The sequence below is a fragment of the Thermobia domestica genome, chromosome 17, assembly GCF_964235325.1.
Source record: "Thermobia domestica chromosome 17, izTheDome1.hap1.1, whole genome shotgun sequence".
NCBI classification, from domain to species: Eukaryota; Metazoa; Arthropoda; class Insecta; order Zygentoma; family Lepismatidae; genus Thermobia; species Thermobia domestica.
This window is the reverse complement of record NC_137470.1, coordinates 151,167,398-151,192,011: the sequence shown is the minus strand read 5'-3', so window position 1 is coordinate 151,192,011 and position 24,614 is coordinate 151,167,398. Positions and strand designations below refer to the sequence as shown.

The following is a 24,614-nucleotide window of genomic DNA, read 5'->3' as shown; positions in this document are numbered from 1 at the left end:
TATATTGCATTAAAATGTCCATATAGCTGTCAAGTAAAAATTTGTCCTTGAATTTACATTAATCAATTCAGAACGTGCAATAATAATAATAATAATAATAATAATAATAATAATAATAATAATAATAATAATAATAATAATAATAATAATAATAATAATAATAATAATAATAGCGGTAGTAATAGTAGTACGGAAAACTGAAGTAATAAGATTTTTTCACATATTCAAAGTTTCGGGCCTAAAAGTAACGCGTTAGTAACGCGTTACTTTCGAAGTAAAGTAACAGTTACTTTTTTGAGGCAAGTAACGCGTTAGTAACGCGTTACATTTTAAGAGAAAGTAAAGTAATTTGTAACGCGTTACATTTTTACAAGTAACTTACCCAACACTGCTTTGAATACTGTGTAGAGAATAAAGTGGGATCAGAACCACATTACCTCTCATCTGTAACTGAACCAGGGCCTCCTGCAGAGAAGGCATGTAAGCTAACAATTGGCTTTTTTTCATCAATACATGACATATACAAGTATGTGAAATGTTAGTTCAATTAAAAGTAACATATGCAAATACATTCCTTAATTTTCATTCTGTTTTTTGGTATGTATTTGAACAATAATTTATAACGATAGTAAACTGAATTAAATCTCTTCATATTTTAACTGAGTGATTCAAACATTCAAATACCTTGTTAATTATTCTAGTAAAATTAATCTACACTGTTGTTTATAGAAATTTTAACACATATAAAAACACCTCTCAGTGAAATAAAATCACTACTACAGATTTATTACATTACTAGATTATTACAATGTTAAAATAGTACACTGAATTTTTATTCAAAAAACAGTTTATTTTATGTAAAAACAAAATAACGGGGCGGGTTCACAAATATAACAAATATTATTAAACAATTCATTCCAGAAGGGGTGTTAGAAACAACATTCTAAATTTAAAAAAATATAAAGTACACAATAACATAATTTCGTATTTCAGTAAATTGAACATTCTATGGTGCACCCAAAAGTTAATTTGGAATTTATAATAGAGACAGTCCCCGAGTTACGTAAATTTGACATACGTAAAAATCATACGTAAGAAACTTCTCATATAAGTAAAATTTACGAATGTTACTTAAATCTCAAGTAAGAAGTATGTAGCGATTCCTAATACGTTACACGATTTTTAAAATTATATATTTTAAATTTATTGAGTTGTTAAATATTGTTGTTAAAGGAATTATAATTGTTTTTTAAAAAAGAAAAGAAAGAAATTGATTATTTTTTTTAAAAAAAAAGTGGATTGTAATATGTATGGAAGGGATTCCTTTTCCTTTTGCTTTATTTTCTTTTGATCACGTTCCTTTGTAAAAGCTTGAAGTTATAATCGAAACGAGTTGAGTTGATTTTAGTTTAGCGTCCCTTTCAGCAGCGAGGCTATATGAGACGTGGACCTACTGATTAACGTGGAATCCGAACCACATGAGCTCCCGCTATAATCGAAACGAGTTGATTAAAATTTATAAATTACATTTTAAGTATCATCTACTGTGATGGACATGCATGTTGGTAATCCTGGTAATGAGGTAATTAACTATTGATAAACAGTTATTAATTAGTTAATACTTCTTACAATATCGGAAAGAACGCAGACTGAAAGTACTTAAGAATAAAATCCTGAGATAAATATTCGGATCCAAGAAGAACGGGAATGGGAAATGGCGGAAACTTCATGATAAGGAACTACTGTACATTATTTATACCGTTTACCAAACATTGTTACGGCTACCAAATCTAGGAGGCTCAGGTGGGCACGTCATGTAGCCAGAATGGAAGAAGGTAGGAATGCTTTCAAAGTTCTAACTGGAAGTCCAGTAGGGAATCGACCATTGGGAAATCCTAGGTGCAGATTGGAGGACAATATTAAGATAGATCTCATAGAAATAGGAGTACAAAGTGGAAACTGGATCCAATTGGCTAAGGACAGAAGTCATTGGAGAGCTTTTGTGAATGCGGCATTGGACCTCCGGGTTTCATAGGCCATAGAGCTAATTAGTTACTATCAGAGTTATAAGTATATTAAGGTTCTGTATCCTATTTATGAAGCACATTAAGTGAGCTTTTGCACTGCAGTATTAATAAACATTTTTTTCTGAATTCTTTCGTACTTGCTCATAATTATATGCAGTGGCGGCGATTCAACGTTGAAAGTGGGGGGGGGACAAGACATGATCTGAATATTTCTATATCAATCTTAGTTTTTCTGGTTGTTTCTAACACTTTGTTTCACTAAAGGTTGTATAACTAATAGGATACTATATTTTTAAGTTAAAATACTGTACATCGTATTTCATATTTTAAGTAAATTGACAAAACCAACGCAAGTAGGTACTAGACCTTTGTACTCTGAAATAACGAAAATGTAAGAAGAGATTTGATTCCTTGCTCATGAACACCTTAAAATTCTGTCTGGAAAATTATGTAATCAGATTATTTAATAACAAATTTGAAAACCAAATAAATAGAAATAATAATCATAGTAATGAATAAGGAGTAGATGCTATACTGAAACTGGGGATAATTGAACAACTTAATTTTTAATTTCACACATACTATTAAATGCATGTTATTACTCTTAGAAAATGAAAGACAGTAAATACTACAAGCATATGCTACGACATTAAAAGCAATATTTGCTTTTGCAGCTTCCCGAAACATGTTCGTTGCCATTAGGTGCAGTTTTCACTTTCTTGGAACACATCAAAAGACAACAATACTTAGAATCACTCTACACTCCAGCTATACAAAATAATTCTAAAACGTAGAATTATGTTGAATTCACTAAATTTAATTGTATATACAGTTACACTTCTAAACACACACCACTTCACTCGTATATTACATTACAAAACAATGGAAAAGGTAGAAGTTGTTTCTTATTACCCTCTTTTTAATCAATACTCCTTACTTTAGAAAGAAGATAAGACATTTTAGGAATTGTCAATTTTTGTGCAATTAAAGAATAACTTGTGAAATACTTTTTTTTTTTTTTTTTTTTTTTTGCGAAATGTTCTTTCAATTAGTTTCAAAGCGGCTGACTAACATATCGAGCCCTTGTAAGAAGGGGGTATAGAAGCAAAACCTGCTAAATCTATTTTTGAATTTTGTCTGGGAACGAAGAAAAAGTGACGCCCTCATGTTTTCAAAATTGTTGAACAACTTATTTTGTTTAATGGTTGATTTCACTCATTTGTATTAAGTAGGGACCTCTAAACAAGAAAATTGTTAAACAATTCTGAAACATAAGGACATCACTTCTTCGTTTCCTGACAAAACTGAAAATGGATTTAGCAGATTTGGCTTCTATACCTCTGGATTGAAAGTATGCTCGAATTGTGCTCTAATAGGTTAATTTTTGGGTTGTTTTCCGTCGCACTTAAAACGCAATTCCTGTAGCTTTCTTAACTTCACGGGAAGACAACCAATACGTACTCACTCAACGGCAAATGTTACATAGCACCATTTTCCTTATGAAACAGTAATACATACATAAACTTTATATTTCCAAATGAAACTACGGTATATACATTAATGGGTTGCTGCAAAAAGTGGGGGGCAACTGTCCCCATTTGCCCCCCCTAATCGCCGCCCATGTCTTAGGGTATGGTAAAAATTCGACTTACATAAGGAACCCTGCCACGATCTACTTACGTAAGTCGAGGACTACCTGTACCAACTACAGAATTAGATTAACAAAATATTTTATAAAATGTTGCTTATTATATCAATATATCATTTGCTTCGTACGATCTTTTTTTTTTTTTTTTTTTTGCATATTTTCAACTGGTATATTTCTTACGTCCATCAGGTACAAAATTAAATCAGTGCTTTGTTTAAAACAATGTTTCTGTAATACAAACGATGATCACATATACATGTCTACAATGTAAGGAGAGAAATAGTTACTTAGAAATTCAAAGCTCGGACTTGGCCAAATTCAACTGGACATCGGCATGTAGGACAAATGCGAACTTCTTTCAAATTTTCACTTAAGCACTCTTCGCAGAAAACATGCCCACACTGTAACGAAAAGATCATGTCTCCTTCTTGTACAAGGCTGAAGAGAGTATTCTCACAGACTCCACAACCCACATCATCTGTGCTATCATCATTTTCACCAACAAACCCTTCGTTTGTAGGCGGAATGCTAGCAGGATTTGGCAGGGCACATTGATTATTACGAAGGCCTGCCTTGTTTGAATCTTTCAGAAGATCGAACGACGCAGCTAATCTTGTAATGGTGCGTGGCCTGGCAGCATTGCTAGACGGAGCACTTCCAGTGTCATCAGGGACTGAACCAGGTTCCGTTGATTGGTTTGTCTCATTATGGACTTCAGAATGATCTGTGGGTTGATTGGTCCCATTCACTGAAACAGACTCTGTGGGTTGATTGCCCTCACCAACATCAGCTGAAGGACCTTCTTCAGCGCCATTTTGTCGACAGGCCTTATCGGTTGGAGTTGTTGCTGTAGCACCATTAGGTTGATTAGCGGTAGATACCGAAGTAGCTGCTGGAATACAAAAGGATGTCGTTATTTCTATTCCATGATCTCCCAATTCTTCTCTAGTAACGTTCTGACATGGGACTGCAGACGGTGCAATAGATACTTTTACCTCCACGGATATTCCGTCGTCCAACACAAATTTCACTGGATCCATGTTGACGCCTTAATGAAAGCAATCTGAAAGTAATGAACATAACATATTACATCGTCTGTTTTAAATAATTTCATTAATTCTAAACATATGTCGTAATCTATCCTATTATATAAAAGAGTAGAAATGGCTGACTCGTCATAGCTAAGGCCATACAACTGTAAATAGAAACACGAAATTTGGACAGAGTAATAGCTTTATTATGAAGGCAAGGTGTAAGGAAGGATTTTGGAGATACGTATTATAAGGTAGGTAGAGGGGGTTTCAATTTTTTTTCTCAAAAATACAGGGTGGTCCATAATTATGTATATGATGTTTGACTGAGTGTAGTATTTGTAATTCTGGACAAAAAGTTTTGATATGGCAACACTGAGTAGCCTAAGAGTGGAGATAACGGTCACTGGATACAGAACAGTTAGAATCGTTAGTGTATGCCAGACAGGATGAAGGAAGCATTCCCAAACTACTGGATAAGTCGACGTGTATCTGTGGATTGGACAGCTCGATCTCCCGATTTGCCACCACCTGACTTTTTTTTATGATGTGTTTTAAAGGACAAAGTGTATGAACATCACATACGCAAATTGGCCGAACTACGAGAAGCTATCACAGAAGAGCCCCACAGGATGCAAGTACGTGTCTGTCAAGCTGTTTCTGACAACGTTGCTCTTCATCTCCAGATTAGGAATGGCTACATTTTCCTGAAAAACGGAAAATAATTTTTCCGGAAACCGAAAAATTCATAAAAGGAAGACGGAAAACTTTTCGGAAAAACGGAAAACGGAAAATTTTCCGGAAGACGGAAAACTTTCCGGAAAAACGCAAAACGGAAAATTTTCCGGAAAAACGGAAGACGGAAAATTTTCCGGAAAAACGGAAGACGGAAAATTTTCCGGAAATGGAAAACGGAAAACTTTCCAGAAATGGAAGACGGAAAATTTTCCGGAAAAGCTGAAGACGGAAAATTTTCCGGAAAATCGAAAGACGGAAAATTTTCCGAAAAAACGGAAAATGGGAAATGTGATTACCGGAAACCGGAAAACTCTTTTTCCGGAAATGGCCATCCCTACTCCAAATATGTATTGATTTGGATGGTGCACTGATGGATAATGCCATGGAGAACAGAGATTAAAATTCTTGTAAGGAATGGTATGAGAGTAATGTGTTCAACTTTATGTTCAAGTTATGTTCCTAATTTCTTTATCGCAGTCTTTGAAATATCATATCTATGACTATGGGCCACTCTGTAGTATAACTCCAGAATCCCTGAAGTTAGGAAGACGAAACTCAGCATACAAATTGACCATTTAAAATAACTAAATTTTGTGTTTCTCTTCTAAGGAGGAAAGGGAATAATTACTAACATATTAAAATAACCAAGTAATTATTCAGAAACTTTCACTTGTAAGAATTCACTTCAGTTGGAGATGTAAAATTGGACATTTGAACCCTTAAATAAAAAGAAGTGCATAAATGTTTCGGCGTTTGGTACACGGCAGCTCAGTGATAGAGCGCTTACTTCTGGTTCACACGACCCCTGTTTCGATCCTCTGGCAAGTAAGTTTGTGATGGACAGCATATTGTCCGTGGGTTTTCTCAGGGTACTATCGCTGCCTCCCACTTTCTCATTCCACCAATTATTCCATCATCATTCACTTGTCTTACTCATCTGTTTTCTTTAGCCTAAAGGGCATAATCGTGGGAAGTTAAACTGAAAGATTTCATTTTGTCATGTTTCAGCGTTTTTGAAAATGTCGCTCCTAAAAAGAGGAATGGAGACGATTTCTACTAGGGATAGACACGAGTCGAGCTAAATTCGACTCGATTCGAAACTCGAAGTGAATTCGAGTCGAGCTTCGAGTTGAGTCAAAGATAATTTTCTCGAGTCGAGTTCCGAGCCAAGTCATTGTTTTCAGGTCGAGTTTGATAAATGGCTCGCTCGTTCAGCTCGTTTTAACTCGTTTTGAAATCATTGCCTGATTAGATTGGAAAGCGAAAGCCATGAGAAATGTAAGCAGTAACGTGGAATATTTTTAGTGTTGCTCACGAGATGATATTTTTAGTGTTGCCGCCATCTCGTCTCTTCTCGATTAACAAGACGACAATGGATTTCTATAACAAGACAGCCTCAAATGTCATGAACTCTAATATAATAGTATATAGATCACCATCAAGACCTGCACGGTCTAAGTGTTGAGCCCAAGCAGAAGCTCAACGTGGGTAGTGATGTCAACCGACTCAGTTCGGTTCAACTGAACGAACAGCTCGAGCCGGCTCGGTTGGGATGAGCCACCGACTCGGCTCAGGTCAGATATAGCATCGGCTAGAGCCGGCTTGGTTGGGGTGAGCCATCAGCTCTGTTAATTTCGGCTCAGATGAGCAATGGCTCAAGCCATCTCGGCCCGATAGTGAAAGAGCTGTGGACTGAGCCGCTTGAGCCATTGACAACCCTAAACCCGGGACGAACAGTTTTGAACATGTTTGGCTGGCGCCCTATAACTTTTAACAATTTTTTTTTTTTGAGCCTGAATACTTGCTCCTCTGGAACTCAAACCCAGAACCTCCTAAACGATGTCCTTGTCTCCTACGACTACCGAGGTTAGCAGCTAACTAGTTTTTAGTATTCAGATACAAAGCGTCTGTCTTTCATGTTTATATGCGGTGTTGTAATAATAATAATAATAAGAAGAAGAAGAAGAAGAAGATTAAGAAGAAGAAGAAGTTGTAGTAGTAGTAGTAATAAGTATCATTGATTATAATTATATTGTTTATGTCGGATAGTTAAAGAAAGTATTTGGAATTACACACAACATTTGGCTCGTTTTGGCTCGACTCGACTCGAAATTCGACTCGAGTTTCGAGTTGAGTTGAAAGAAATTTTTCGAGCCGAGTTCTCGAGTCGAGCTCAAAGATGTCTGTTTCGGGTCGAGTGGAGTTTCAATGAAAACTCGCTCGAACTCGCTCGTGCCCACCCCTAATTTCTATAAAATTGAAAAAAAATAACTGTTTATTCAGAAAATGCCAAATGTAAGGATTCATTTAAGTGGAAGGTATAAAATTCGACATTTGAACTCTCAACTAAAAAGAGTGGAAAATATATTTTAGCGTTTTCCAAAATGCCACTACTAAATGGTGATACGGGTGCAGTTTCTACAATTTTGCACTATTTATTCAGAAAATACCAAATGAAAATATTCGCTTAAGTTGAAGGTGTGAAATTCGGCACGTCAAATATTACAGTGCATGAATTTCTGAAATTATTATTTTCTTTTTATATTACCACTAGCAGCGTTCACCCCGCTTCGCTGCGGTCACCCCGGAACGCAATAAACTTTGTTACTTAGATAATTTTTACTTTTTCGCTTTCAAGTGATATGATAAAAACCATAGAAGATTGCAGTAAATCTTAACATTATATCGCCTGTCATTTATGTTAACCCGCCCCGCTTCGCTGCGGTCATCCCGGTGCTGGCATATTGTAAAAGTGTCTGTAAAAATAAGCAAATCAATTAAAAAATTTTAAACAGAAGATTCAAGCTATTTTCCGCTGTATATCGCCTGTCATTTATGTTAACCCGCCGATCCTCACGGTCATGCGGGTTGCATATAAATACGTTTATTTTTACCTATGATGAACTAATAACAAAGGATTTGTACGTTATGGACACCTGAATGGTCAATTATCTCAAGACACTGGTAATTAAAAATTAAAGTGATATGATAAAAACCATCTAGGGTCCAAATCCTAATAACCCCCCAAAAATGAAAGAAATTGGTTCAGCCGTATTAGCGTGATGAGCGGACAAAATTTTGTACGTTCTCTTTTATATATATAGATAGCAGCGTTCACCCCGCTTCGCTGCGGTCACCCCGGAACGCAATAAACTTTGTTACTTAGATAATTTTTACTTTTTCGCTTTCAAGTGATATGATAAAAACCATAGAAGATTGCAGTAAATCTTAACATTATATCGCCTGTCATTTATGTTAACCCGCCCCGCTTCGCTGCGGTCATCCCGGTGCTGGCATATTGTAAAAGTGTCTGTAAAAATAAGCAAATCAATTAAAAAATTTTAAACAGAAGATTCAAGCTATTTTCCGCTGTATATCGCCTGTCATTTATGTTAACCCGCCGATCCTCACGGTCATGCGGGTTGCATATAAATACGTTTATTTGTTACCTATGATGAACTAATAACAAAGGATTTGTACGTTATGGACACCTGAATGGTCAATTATCTCAAGACACTGGTAATTAAAAATTAAAGTGATATGATAAAAACCATCTAGGGTCCAAATCCTAATAACCCCCCAAAAATGAAAGAAATTGGTTCAGCCGTATTAGCGTGATGAGCGGACAAAATTTTGTACGTTCTCTTTTATATATATAGATTTAGTCTTTACGCTCTACCAGAATTCAAGTACATGAGATCTAATGGGAAAAATTACAATTAGAATCACAGCAGAGCATAGAAAATGCATGATATAGCCGTATGGAGTTGTACTGTTGCGGCTGTAGCAAGATGTATAAAACGTAGTCAAATGGCAAAACCATGTGCTTCAGGGTTAACTACAAGTAATGTAATCAGTATTTAGAGTTGTACAAGTTCCCCTTTTAAAGGACAGGAGGGAAAAATTTATTTTTTTCTCGAAATGCAAATCGATGTTCTGTGTCTCGTAACGAAGGATAAATCGATGAATCGCTTGAAACTAAATATTCAACACACCACTGTTGTAGAGCCGAGTTTTTCCCATGCCACTTTCATTAAATTGTGTATCCTAAGGAGGAGGTAGTGGGTTTAAAATATACGCCAAGAATACAGTGTCTCCCAATCTTTCATTTTAAGAAGACAAAACTTGATATATATATAATATCCCAATTACAAATAAGTGGATAAGTCCCTCAGCGTTTTCGGAAATTCAACTCCAGGAAGAAGGGGCAATATATATTAAGGTGGGCCGAAAAGAGTCTAAATTTTTCTTTCAAGTCGCAATACCACCTAAAAGTTCTCGATAAACTGAGTGCAGCCGCGCGTTTTATTACAGGTTTTCTCCTAAATAGGAAAGGTTCTTTTTTCTGCCACACCCTGAATATCATAACAAGTGTATTTATAAAGCTGATCAGAAAGATTTATCGCATGCCACTGCTCAGCCACATTACTGTGCACTTTGACTGTTACCTGGTCCTGAAATATCTCTCAACTTCCAAGCGATCCACCATCTGTGAAAACCAACTGACGAGAAATCGATCGTTTACGTCACATCCTTCACCAACCGTCACGCTCGGATACTCCGCCTTCGGGCCCCTCTAACTGACCCAAGAAAACCAGTCTCATTACTTTCCGGTCAACCTTTCTTCTAGTGATTATTACCGTTAATGATAACCAGGGCCCGGATCTTGTTGACAAATCAACTTTTTTTTTTTTTTTTTGTTACGGATAGGACAAGGCAAGTTCAAATAAAAACGTTATACATCAACTATAGGTTCTAAAAATATAGTTTTTTAGGGTCAACTTTTGGTCACTTTTTGCAGTTTTGAAATTTCAGGTCATTTTTTAATATTTTAAGGTAACTTTTAGGTCACTTATGGTCTTTTTATTATCTTTCTTCTACATAAGGAAATCTTTAAATGAACACGGTTTACGGATGTGGAAAAGACGAAGTTGAATAATCTCTTTTCTTGCTTCCAGACTATCGGGGTGGAAAAACTGCATTCTTAAATGAAAACTAAGCTGTAGTTGGTTAACGAAAGGTGGAGGTTGGTAGGTGGCCAAAGATATAGTTTTGGGTTGTTGACCACAAAAGATGTGATCACGTGAATAACTAAAAATGGATTAGAAGATGTACAAAGATTTTAAACAGAATTTTTATCTATTATTCTCATGTAATGTACACTTGGGAACTTTTATTGTTTAAAAGTGCTTCCTAGTTTCAACTCGGGAGTGAATTGACGCTTTCAATACTTACAATGCCGTACAATGGACTGATCAATAGAAATAAGTGATCAATGGAGTGCAACTAACTGAAACAATTTTTTTTTAATATGAGTGAGAAATGTTAATTAAAAATCCAATGAATATTAAAAAATGTCAATGTTTAACGAAATAAACGTTTTTAAAAACGCAGGTTTTAAGGTCATTTTTTGTGATTTTTACGGTCATTTTACAAGAATTTTAGTGTCATTTTATAGGTCACTTTTTAGAAAATTTTAGGTCAACAAGATCCGGGCCCTGATGATAACTCTTTCCAGGATCTGATGTTAACTCTCGTAATATTAATAATACATTTTAAGTCCTATTGAGTAATCGTCTCTCACACCGACCGTCGAGTGGTGGAGGAAAACAAGTCCATTTAAAACAAGTGATCTACAGTCAAAATATCACGTACCGGACTTCCCTTTGGCATCTTGTCATCTGGGTGTGCTTTGCTATAACGAGCAATCCAATTCTTGTAAGAACAGTTATAACGGAATATAACTGTGTTACATGTGTCTGGCGGGAAGTGACTCATGTACTCTGTTTACTGAAATGTTCTGCAGCATTACGAAGAGTGCTTCGTAACGACAAGGTTTTCTCAAATTAGAGTAGTAATTCATAAATATCGAAAATACAGTCGAATACAAATCCTATTCGTAAATTGTGTCGAGATTATATATAGTGATGGGCACAAAAAACGAGTTTACGGTTTACGGTTTTAGGAAAACCGAAATCGGCGTTTGAAATTTTTTTAAAAACCGGTTATCTCCAAAACCGGTTCGGTTTTCATCGAAACCGGTTTCAGTTTTTCCAAAACTGATTCTATTTCTGACCAGAATAGTGTTTCGTTGTTCTCCGGAAAAGGATTCCGTTTCCACATAAATAGTTTATGTATTCGGTGAAAACCGAACCGGTTTTGGAGAAAATCCGAAACCAGTTTCGGTGAAAAAACCGAACCGATTTTTGGAGAAAGCCGAAATGTCGGTTTTTCGGATTTTCTAGAAACCGGTTTCCGGTTTTTATAAAAACCAGTTTCGAACATCCCTAGTCTAGATAATCTAAACTATATGAGAGCTGTAATTTGAAAATACACTACATTGAATCATTTTGTTATTGTGCTATAATTTTCTTTATTGTGAATGAAATGAAATGAAATCTTTCAGTTTAACGCCCCGTGATTCTGCCAGTTAGCTTAAGGAAGACGGGTAATAAAGTAAGTGAATGATTATGGAAGAATCCGTGGAATGAGAATGTGGGAGGAAATAGGAATACCCGAGAAAACCCAGGGTCACGATGTTGTCCACCACAAACTTACTTGCCTGGGGTCGAACCTGGGACCCCACGCACCAGAAGTAAGCACTTTAATTCTTCATTGCACTATGAAAACGAAGCCAAATGAAGATAATGAGGATATTGATGATTTCTATTTTTGTAAACAATGAAGTTTAATTACAGGGAGTGAAGTATTAAGTTCTCCAATAGAGGGAAATATTGTCCTTCATACATTTTTAACATGTCGTCATAAATATACACTGCATTTGCTTACTTCCTTTAACAAGTTTAACAAGGCCAAGCCCAAAATTTGGTGGACAATAACTCAAGGACTATAGCTCTCAACGTCACTAAATTTGAAACGATTGTAGACGGTAGTGAGCGTAATATGCACATTAAATATGGTGATGTGCCGGCCATTGCTTCTTGAGTTATCGTCCATCAAATTTGTCTTTTGGCCTCAAGTAAGTTCTAACTTCCACTTGGATGGCCGCTGGAGAACCAAAGATCTGCACAATATTATATTTCATACAGGGCCGGCCATAGGCAATTTGCCGCTCAGTGCAAAGGCATCAGTTGTCGAATCCCACCCCTAAGAAAGAACAAATCTTAGAAGCCACGATTTTAAGTATGCTACTCTATCATGAACAACAAAGGGGAGGGAAAGCGCATTCGGATTCAGAAATGCCTAAACACTACAAATACAATCTCGTTGTGTCTGTTTTTTATTTAAATAATAATCTATTATGTGAGTGAAAGGTAAAGCAAATATACCTATAGAGAAAATGTGATAATCCTTTTTATGGGATTCAACCAGGTTTGGCTAGCTGGGGGCTCCGCCCCCAGACCACCTCATTTACTCAGTCTACGGCCTCGCATCTCTTATATATCAGCCTTTGCACCAACAGTGAATTTCGTGCATTTGCTTTTTAATTACATTTTCTGAATTTATCACAACTGAAGGCTTCGCCCCCTGACCCCTACATTTACTCGGCCCATGGCCTCGCACCTCTTAAACTAACAATTCTACCAAATTTCAAGTATCTTTTCCTATTTCAACTATCTAAAAGATAAGGTTTTGTATCCCAAGAAAACGCCCACTTAAATAACATGGAAATTTCTTTATCCCTCCTTTAGATCAATTAGAAACTAAAATTATTCACTTTTGGCAATGTCCCTGTAGGCTAGTCCCGGAAAGCTACAATCATGCCAAATTTCTACTTTCAATGTCAACGAAAACGTACAAGCATACAGAATTTCAGGTTTCTATTCCAATTCCAAGTACCTAAAATATGAGATTATAAGTTAAAAATAAAAAAGGTCTATTTAAACAACATGGGGAATTTCTTCATCTCACCTTTAGACCCCTAAAAATTAAAAATATTCACTTTTGGCAATTTTTTCTCTGGGTCAGTCCCGGAAAGCTACAGTCATGCCAAATTTCTACTTTCAATGTCAACCGGAAGTATTCTTTTAAATTTAGTTCATTTAGTTTTATATATAGTTAGAACATCGAGCCTCAATCTCAATATATCAGTTTGTAATTCCAGCGTAACTAGCTCTTTTAACTTTATTTCTTGATTTTCTGTTAAGAAACTTAGAAAAAAAAACTTGTTTGCACCTTCAATAATAAGAAACTTGTTTGTGGCAATAAGAAGTCTAGTTTTCATATCAGAACTGAGATAACTAACTGAATGGAACAGGTGTTCGCCACTGTTCGAGAATTGAGTTCTTGTATTTGACAACACTCAAGCAATTTATGCTGGGATTCTTTTGAACATTTGCTTTAGCACTGTCCATGTAACTTCAAGCTAATGCGACCTAAACATGATTTATGAATGTAGTATTCAAATAAATGGACAGCTTAGTAAATTTAATTATTATTATTATCATGAAGTCTGTTTCCAACAAGAAATATTTATTTTAAATAATATAGTTATGACATACTTTGCCGCCCCACGAAACTTTTCGCCTAGTGCAAGTGCACATATTGCACATATGGTAGAGCCGGCCCTGATTTCATACATATGTATTCATACTAAGCTAAGGTTCTGTCACAAATTTCATATACATATAAAGTTCTATCACAATGACAATTTTCGTCGAGATCGGAAGGGATACATCGAACGTAAATTTGACTACGTCCAAACAACAACTTCCACCAAATCCTTCAACAAGGGAACCAAATCCTTCAACTTAACTCTGCCTAAAATTATGGTAGAGTTTGATGAGCTTGGTGGCCAAATTTGGTCGAAGCGGATGAGTTCCATCAATCACGGTTTAATGAGATTTCTTCATTTCACCAAATCCAAACTCAAATTTGACAATAAATTATTCGGCACCAAACGTCTACTTACCATAATATTTCGTATTAAGCTAACATCCGTATCAAGCTTGTAAGGCTTATTATGTACCAAGTTCTGTCAAGATCGAATAAGTTCCGTCCATCGCAATTTAGTGAAATTTCTTGATCTTACTGGCAGGGACACCCAAAGAAAATTTTCTAGGGAGGGGCTCATCTCCATGGTTGCTATATTGCATCTGGTATTTCTGGTATTTAATATACGTGGTTTGCTATATTACATACTAGCAGCGTTCACCCCGCTTCGCTGCGGTCACCCCGGAACGCAATAAACTTTGTTACTTAGATAATTTTTACTTTTTCGCTTTCAAATTGCAGTAAATGTTAACATTATAGCGCCTGTCATTTATGTTAACCCGCCGAGTGACACGGTCATGCGGGTTGCATATACATACGTTTATTTTTATACCTATGATGAACTAACAAAGGATTTGTACGTATGGACACTTGAATGGTCAATTATCTCAAGACACTAGTAATTAAAAATTAAAGTGATATGATAAAAACCATCTAGGGTCCAAATCCTAATAACCCCCCAAAAATGAAAGAAATTGGTCCAGCCGTATTAGCGTGATGAGGGAACAAAGGATTTGTACGTTCTCTTTTATAATATAGATACGTTTTCGTGAGCCAGGGGGATCGGGCCCCACCCTGCACTCTCCTTCGGGCACCCATGCTTACTGGTCCTTATGCAGTCATTTTGACGTATAATTAGCCCCATATTAATGGTTTGAGTAGCGCATGGTTATCATAAGTGTATTCAAAATCTCTGATTAGCAGGAAGTAGTTGACTAAGTTAATCTCATATGACTAATTAATTTAGAGCCGAGGGTACTCTAGTTTAGCCACAATAAACTCACATTACGAGAATACAGAGGCAATTAACAACCTGTCTTTTTTCTTTCTTTCCTTTCACTCATTGGGTAATTTAAATATGAAGCAAGCATTTAGCCGAGTCCTCTGCATTAACAGAACTATTTCTCAAAATGAACAGTGAGAGATGAATAGAAAATTTCCAGCTTTTTGAGGGATACTAGAATAGATCGAGAAATTACCTTCCCTTAAGCCGGTTATAGACGATAAAATATTCCTTCATATATTGTATCAAATATTTCATCAAAGTGGAATTTGAACATGTACGATATCAAGTTGTATGCAATTTTTGGGTTGGTTACAACATTTGATACAACTGTTATAAAATAGAACTACTTCTATTTTTATCAACGAAAATCGCTGTGTGGTGGCACTAAAATTGAGTATGACGTGGACACAGAAAGTAGTTGAAATTATTTTGTTGCATACTAGCAGTGTCCTGTTTTGTGTAACTATAAAATTAAAGAATACTAGGACTAAGTACCGCAGGTGGCCTCCCAAAATTGGTGTAGATTAAGAATATTCTGTCAAATTAAAAAAAGAAAAAGAAATTCTTTAATTTTTCTTGCTTTAAGTGATTTCTTAAGATGTTCTAGTATGCTATTACTTTGGCGCATACCAAAATATTTACGTACAAAATGATAATATTCGTTCATTTGATGTGTCTGGAAGGATTATGTGGTATATTATTACACGTAATTATTTCTTCATGAAATTCATTCGTAGTATCTTGGAAATTGTTTCTTAGGGTAGGAGTTGCACTCAAGAGTGCATATTTACTTTACGAGGACTTTCCTTACGATATAAATACGCGTCAGACGTATATCATTAAAAAAATGTAGAAAACGCAACTTGTATTAGGTATCCATTAAAAACGAGGATGCTATTTATTCACGTCAGGGCAGGAGCACAGCAGAGGACCCTGCAGGTTAGTTAGTGCAGGATTGCTTCCTCAAGATGCAGGGGCGACAGTAACAGGGTTGTGTGTGTGTGTTTGTGTGTGTGTGTGTGTGTGTGTGTGTGTGTGTGTGTGTGTGTGTGTGTGTGTGTGTGTGTGTGTGTGTGTGTAAATGAGGAAAGTGAAAAAAAAAATGATGTTGCATATACCACATAGGTTAATAAAAGTGTAATAGTTTCACATTTCTAAATATAAATTACTGGTTTCCTACATTGAAAAATTCCTCCTTCGGAATTTAATATCCTACCAAACCCTCTTTCATATGCACTTTCTTATATTAACTGTGAAACTATTATTTTTATGATGGACTATTTATTCTTAATCAGTGCCCAAAAGTTACTGGAAAATTAACTAAATTATTAAATTTAAGTACAGGACTAATAAGTACATTATAGATTCATACCTATTTAGTGAACATGAAAGAAGGCATGAAAATAAGAAATGTTTGGGAATAGCAATAAAGGAAGGACATGAGACAGAAGTAATTGTAAGTAGTCATTCCGTTTATTTCTATAATCTTATTCATTATAGTTACACCACCAGGTGTAACCACAAAACTACATACGTACGTTTAAGTAACCTAACAATTGAATTAAGAAATATAAACAAATGAGCAAGGATATTCATCTTTATTTTGATCGTTTATAATGGATGAGAAAGTTTTATCAAAACTTATTTGACCAAACTAACATCAAACAAAAGTTTGATACAATATTTGATAGAAAACTATGACGACATGTAATAAGCCTTATAATTACAACATAATACTTCTATTCTGCTCTGCTAAGCGAAAAGGCCTTATCTCCATTTCACATACTTTCGAGAAAATAAGCAAAACGCGTTTTGGCTTAGGCTGTACGTTCAAATTTGTTGTATTTCAGTAAAACATTATTAAATATATTTTCACGATGTAAAATTTGTGTGGTAACACAGTTAAATATTTTTGCTTATGAATTGCCACTTAAGGTCTTTTCGCTTACTTTCAGTTACAGTTTTGAACATAAGGTAAACACTCATGACGTCATTACCCCCTACCTATTGGTCAAACCACGTCAATTTCACTTTAGATAGATGCGGAATTGTACTACGAACATTCCCATACCAATATCTCGATTTTCGAAACATCTGGAGTTAAGGTCTTTTCGCTTAGGACGGCAGTATTGTCGCCAATATTAATTGACTTCTACTTATCCCCCCCGTAAACACATCCCTCAGAAATGAATACGTTGGTTATAATTCGATTTCGTGACTATTTATAAGTTGTGATATAAAACCACAAAGAAAACATTTCGATTTTCGTATTTCATATATTTTCATTTTTACAGACTACGCAAGCGCACTTCTAGACTTCCATAGTTGCTACATTTATTTTTCTCACTCGATGTATATTAGTTAATCATTCTCAAATCAGCTTATTAGCTGAACTCGAAGCAGATTCTACAAACAAACAAAAAAAACACACACCCTTCTTACTACAGAGCTAATACCACGCTAAATAAGCACGTGGCTAACGCTTGCATCACGAATTCAATCTAAATACCGCACAATATGTCCAAACCCAAATTTTTTGGTCAGTGACACAAGGACAGTAGTCTGCATCCCACAACGTTACATACACACACTAAGTTAGTAGAGATCTACTACCATCCCAAATTTGGTCAAGATTGGATTAGTATGATCAATTGCATGCCCTATAAAATATGCTTTCGCTAATTCAAGCCCTAAATTGACACTGATTTGACACTAATATAAATTGTTTTCGATTATTTTTACATGTCACCATCTCTCCCAGATGATAATGGAGGCTGAAATTGGCCTTAAATGGCATCGAAATTGTCAGAATTCATCTCAGCGACCCTGAAAGTTATTAATTTGACAGTAATATCGCTCGTTTTTAAAAATTATTATTATATGTCACCTATCTCACCAGTGGCGTAACTAAAGGCTTGGGGGCCACCCCGCAGACAGCGTGGAGTGGGGCCCCTTCCCTACGTCCCACTTCACGAGTTGGGGGGCCCTTGGTGGCTTGGTTCCCCCGCAAAGTGGGGTCTGTGTGGCCTTTATTTACGCCCCTGTATCTCACTTCTCCCTAAGTAAGACAAGAGGATCTTACCCCCACAGTACTGTTTTCGAGATTGTAAGTAATACGTCTAGCAAATTTGGTTAAAATTACTCTAAACATTTCAGAGTTCTGATGGAACACACACACACATACATTTTTACACTGTTTATATATTATACCATATAAAGTTTGCTACTGGCTAGGAAACAGTTTATTTTCCTTATTTTGTGTTTGGCTTGTGCGTACGTAAACACATCATTATTTATCTTTCATGAAAAAAAGGAAAAATTTTGCTGTAGTTATAGACGCGAGTTGAAAAAAAAAATAGATGTTTTATGTAGGGATGCGCACGAGATGATTCAAGACAGAATTTTTCTGAAAAAAAAATCGAGTTGAGTCAGAGCTCTTCCAATAGAGAAATACTTTTTTTTAAGTCGAGACATCACTTTTACAGCACATTTTTGAGACGAGTCAGCCGCAAATCTTGTCTCCTGTGCTTCCCTAGTTTTATGTTTGCTCAGAGCATAATAAAAACGACAAAACGTTTTCTTAAGAAAGACGTTTGTCAAACGGTAAAAACGCATTTCGGAAAGTACCGTATACAGAAATTCTATAGAAATTTTCTCTTCAGAATGTATGTGTGTATAATTCACACTAATCTTAGCTTAAAATTCACAACACATAGACCATCATAAAAGGCTTCCTAACTGTGGTACCAACAGAGCAAGCTGGTGATAGTTTGAAGATTGTCGGACGACACGATGAATATAGGTGTGTGTGTGTGGATCAAAGGACCCCGCACAAGCCTTATGAAAATTGGATTTCGGTGGAGTTGCTTGAAACCGTGATATGTTGTAAACATTGTGATCCTGACAACAAGTCTCAATGAGCACAACCACCAATCACTGACTGTTTGGCCACTATAGCGTCACTTTTTTTGAAAACAGCAGAAGATAAATATTCTGGATTTCGGTGGAATTGCTTGGAACCGTGATATGTTGTAGATATTGTTATCCTGAGAAAAAAGTCTCAGTGGGCACAACCAGCAATCATTGACCACTTGGCCACTAAGAGGCCACTTTCTGAAAACTGCAGAAATGATATTCTGGATTTTGGTGAAAATGACTGAAACCGCGATATGTTGTAGGTTTTGTGATCCTGAGAAAATGTCTCAATAGACACAACCACCAATCACTCACCGATTGGCCACTACGAGGCCAGTTTTTATAAAACATCACGAAGTATCGATATTCTAGGATTTTGGTGGATTGTATGAAACCATGAAAAGTTTTAGATCTCATTCTAGCCCACAACCCGGAAAAGGGATGGGAGAGTAGAGGCCAACACAATTTAACATGGGTAATATCTCGATATTTATCTTGTGGGACAAAGGTATGGTCCAGAAAACACTAGATAGAATGTCCTGCCTGGGCCGAACCTCCCGAATGCGAAAAAATGCTGTACCAAGTGATATACAGTTTCTCGGTAGCCACAAATTAACACTTTCCTTTCAGGATCACGACATCTACAACATATCAGAGTTTCAATCATTTTCACCGAAATTCAAAACGTCGTTATACTCAGATGATTTCAAAAATATACTCCTGTAGTGGCCAAACGGTCAATCATTGATAATTGTGCCCATTAAAACTTTTCGTCACGATGGCATGATTTACAGCACATCAAAACTTCATTCATTTTCACCGAAATCCAGAACATCATTATACTCGGCTGTTTTCAAAAGAATGGCCCTGTAGTGACCAAACAGTCAATGATTAATGATTCTGCCCATTGGAACTGTTTCTCAGGATCACAATATCTACAACATATCACGGTTTCAGTCATTTTCATCGAAATCCAGATTATCATTATCTTTGACTGTTTTCAAAAAATGGCGTCGTAGTGGCCAAACAGTCAGTGATTCGTGGTTCTGCCCATTAAGACTTTTTTCTCGGATCACAAAATCTACAACATATTACGGTTTCAAGCAATTCCACCGAAATCCAATTTCCATAAGGATTGTGCGGGGTCTTCTACTTCTTTTTGTAATGACAAGACGACGATAACGAATGCCTATTGAGCAACTTAAGTGACTTTCATCGTTGTTATAAGATAAGGCGGCGAAGTGACGTATGATTGTCCCCTAAAATTACCGCCTGAATGGGTTGCGATGTATTAGTGGTCTGTCGGATGAACAATGGCAAGAGTATTACAGCACATGTGTCTCCGCAACGCATCGGCGAGCGCATGCCCAGACAGTTTATTACTGGTGCCATAACTGGCAATGTAACGACTTCCGTGCAATCCGAGCAAGCATTACCCTACCTAAAAGCATACAAACTACAATCGACTGAAGCTTATATGGCTACGTTTCCACGTTTCTCCCACACCGTTACTCCCGAAACCAGTGGAGGGCTGTGCTATGAAGCCACGCGAATGTTTTCTGTCTCACACAAAATGACGGTCATGCACGTATCCGTGAACGTCTAGATGGCCGCAACATTCAGCCTGTGTTTGCATTTGCCGCACACTGCCCATATCTGGAATTCTGATATCGAAAACAACAAGCTATACATTCCGATAGCTTCTGGTCTTCATCCAGGGGACTTCAATTAATGTTGTGGTACTTTCCTGACTTCATCAATTCTATCTTCCGACCTAATCCTGACATTTTGCGGGACTCCATCTTTCAGCAAGATAAAGTGCGACCCCATACAGAATGGTAACTCAGTATTGTCTCTTTACTCCTATACGCCCTCTACCCTAACCTTCAATTCTCCAGACCTAAGTTCTATTAAGCAGATGTGAGACATCAGGGCAGCACTTGCACCCCAGCTAATCACTGCTATGCGACCAGTGCCTAGCTACGCCAAAATCACCATCCAGCTTGAAACATTTTATCCTAGACGCATTCAGCATCTATACGACCGAATACTTGCTACAATAACTGCTTTTGTGGCCGCTCGTGAAGTCTACGCATGCTTTGGAGGTGAGTAATGTGTACTTTTAAACATTGTGTATAACATGTTTGAGGCATCTCACCGTAGGCGTGCTTGGATCACTACAACCTTCTATTACATTCTTACGTACCAACTTTAGAGCAAATTCGCTACTTCGTACTGAGTATTCCTAAATTCGTTTCCACCATTGTATTTGCACGAAAAGGGAATTTACTAACTCAGCAACTTACCCAAAATTATTTCTAAGTTGCAGAAACAACAAGTACCGACAGGTCCAAATCCTCTTCAAAATTTCTACTATAAAGTGAACTGTTGCAGTGAACTGAAGAGCTAGGGGAAAAAAGGGAATAGAACATTACTTAAAGTATCTCAATCAAATAATATACAAATGTTTACAAAACGAGCAAATAATAATAATAATAATAATAATAATAATAATAATAATAATAATAATAATAATAATAATAATAATAATAATATAAAGAAACAATTCGCTGGAATAAGTTTTTGTTTAGTTATGATACCGTTGACAAATGGTATGAAATTACTGTGTTAATTCAAAACATTGGTTTTGTGTCACTGCAATTGTGTTAAATTTTGACGCACGCCTGGTGATATTTCATCTCCGTCGCACTTCGGAATTGTGTTAAAATAGTAGTCATTTAATCAACTATCTGACATGATGAGGAGTCATTTTAGTAACACACCATTTGTGTTGTTGTACAGTTGCCAAACAAACGGTTGATTTGATTCCCGGCGACGCGAGTTTGTGTTGGACAACATTCTGTACGAAGATCTTATCGAGGTTCTCCCCGTTTCCTTTCACATTTCCATTCCACCAATTCTTTCATATTCATTCACTTCAGTTAATCATCCGCAGGGGTGTAGCCTCGAGGAGGGCCCATCAGGCCGAGGCCTCCAAAATGACCAGTTTTTAAAACATCATCGTAAGAATACCTCCCTTTAGTCATTCAATTATAGCAAAGTTTACATATAATTAATAATTTACGGTAAATTATTTACCAATATAAAAATAGTATGGTATCTCTTCCGTGTAAGGAATGACCAAATGCACAGATTGCTACCACATCTGCTACAATAGATGAACCTAGTGCTCATGTGCGGATCATGTCCAATATGAAACATGAAAATATTTTATATAGGCCTATTTTAAAATAATTGTCAATCTATGGCAATAAGAGAATTTGCATTTTGAACGGAAACGTGACCACTGATGTTACTTTTAAAACAGGGATGTATTGAATTCCTTCTTTATCAGATGGAAAATTATAGTTATGGTGTTTTTAGTCACGAATAATAAATAAATATTTTTTGTCAGGAAATCTTAAAAGAAATTAAGTGAAATTTCAAAGAAAATCAATCTTATGTAAATACATTCTGTGTACAAGGGCTTACATTGAAATAGTTATGTATAAAGGTACAACTTTTGGTCCGGGCAGTAGTTCTTGGTAACGTATAATAAAAACTACCGGGTATATAATATTTATGTAGAAAAAGAAAAAAGCTAAAAAAAATAGCAGTGTTAGTTTTCCGGACGAAAACCAAAATTTTCAAACTCACTAGCTGTAACACGTTTCTATTTTGGATTTGTACTTTGTAGCAGCCCCTTTCCTTAAAAACGACGGGACCTTCCTAGATAAACCTGCTGGCTACACCCCTAATCATCAGCCTCATTTAGGATAGAGGGCAAAGGGGTCAAATCGTGGAAAGTTAAACTAGACATTTCATTTTATTGTCATTAAACATGAGAAAGGAAAGAAAGTGAACCAAAACCTATATTTTGGAAGCAATCTCAATTAAAATTACTGAAATTAGGGAGAAATATTGAAAAATTTAGGTTGACTAAAAATAGGATTCGAACTAAGATCCCTTCTATCATGAAATAATAAACTCTCATCTAGTGAACAAAAGATCCCTATTTTTTTCAGAACCTATAAATGCAGTTAACAGTGGTCTACAGCTCTCAGTGTCTCTTACAGAGTTTTATATTATCCTATTAGAGTATGTTGCTAGGTAGGTTCAGTGAAAAAAAAACGTTAATATTTCGTTAACACTCGCTATCTTATCTACAGGCCTACACATTTACTGTTTCGTTCATAACACTCTTACAATTTATCTTACTAGCATGGAAATAAAGTTTTAACTGTACCTATATTAAGTTTGCTGACGTTTATGGAAGCTTACAACGCCCTTTCTTTAAAATAATACCTCAACTGTATTGAGTTGACCAATAACTGATCAAATAAGTTCCAAAACTTTAGAAAGCAAACCTTAAGATTTCCACTTGTATATAGGCCCTCACAACTGGTCAAAATTGAATTCGCGACAGATTTTCAACTGTTGACCCACTAAGAGGAAATAAAATGGCGTTGTAGAATGCTAGAGTAAAGTATTATTATTGATAGGAATAATCTAATTATCACTCTTCTTTTATCTCACGAAATAGTTAACTTCATCAATTATTGTAAAGCGTAAATTCTGTGAATAACTGAATGTGTTTTGTGAACCGAAACAAATTTGTCTAAATAACTACTCACGTTAGTTACGATATTGAAAGGAATGCTGTGAGTCAGCCATCTTTAAATTACGCCACAGCACGTAACATTGAACAAGATGGCGACATTGTTTCAAACTTTAAAAAGTAATAAATAAACAAATTACAGTGGGCAGTAAATAATCCTTTTAATACTATCATTCCTAAAAAAATTTCAAAACCTTATTTTAATGCAGTTCATTGCCAGAAGATTGTAAGAATTTCGTCGAGTTTTCACCTCTATATTTACGTCTAAACTGTTCTGTCATTTTAATAGCAAGTCAGGAAAAGCGGTCTTTTGGTCTTTAACTACTGTTTAGAAAATATATTCTTATTCGTCACGATTCATGGTTGGCTTATGTAACACTAGAAACTGTATATACAATTTATTATTTATATCATGGGATAAACGGTAAAAATTGCGTAACGCTATTTCCGTGGATTCTTAGAAAATATTGACTATGTCAGTATTGTGATTTTTTTTTTTTTTTTTTTTTTTTACGAAATGTTCACGCAATAAAAGGAAAGCTCATATTTCAATATCTACTTTGAGACCTCTTGAACTTACATGTAAGAAAAAATCCACATCAACGAACAACTCAGTTCACTGTCTGCCACTTTCCGCCATCTTCTTGGTCATGTGATAACGTTTACATTCGTCAGGTATGTAGCTTACCCGTTAATGTACCCAATAAACCCTAACCAGTCAACCTCACTTCCGCTTTGCTGTGGCATATCTTACTTTTCACCTAATATTGTCCTATTAATGCAAACTTAACAAAGCATAAGGTTTCGTTGCAGCTGTGTTAAAACTAAAAAGCAAGTTTTAAGCAACTTAACTAATATTTTGTTCTCAAAAAGGTTCTTGTATAACTGAAACACTGAC

At 36.0% G+C, this 24,614-nt stretch overlaps 1 protein-coding gene across 1 annotated transcript; it reads right to left on the bottom strand.

Moving 5' to 3' along the window:
- Positions 1–661: 661 nt before the first annotated feature.
- LOC145674413 (uncharacterized) lies at positions 662–24,385 on the bottom strand. Its single transcript, XM_081744440.1, has 3 exons — positions 24,297–24,385; positions 21,405–21,504; positions 662–4,738 (listed from the first exon to the last, which is right to left on the bottom strand). Exon 3 carries the CDS (start codon positions 4,713–4,715, stop codon positions 3,963–3,965), a length of 753 nt encoding a protein of 250 aa, XP_081600566.1. The 5' UTR covers positions 4,716–4,738; positions 21,405–21,504; positions 24,297–24,385; the 3' UTR covers positions 662–3,962.
- Between the last annotated feature and the right edge of the window lie 229 nt (positions 24,386–24,614).

What these genes read in the sequence shown, in the direction of transcription:
- LOC145674413 (XM_081744440.1), bottom strand. Translation starts at nt 4,715, where the DNA reads ATGGATCCAGTGAAATTTGTGTTGGACGACGGAATATCCGTGGAGGTA.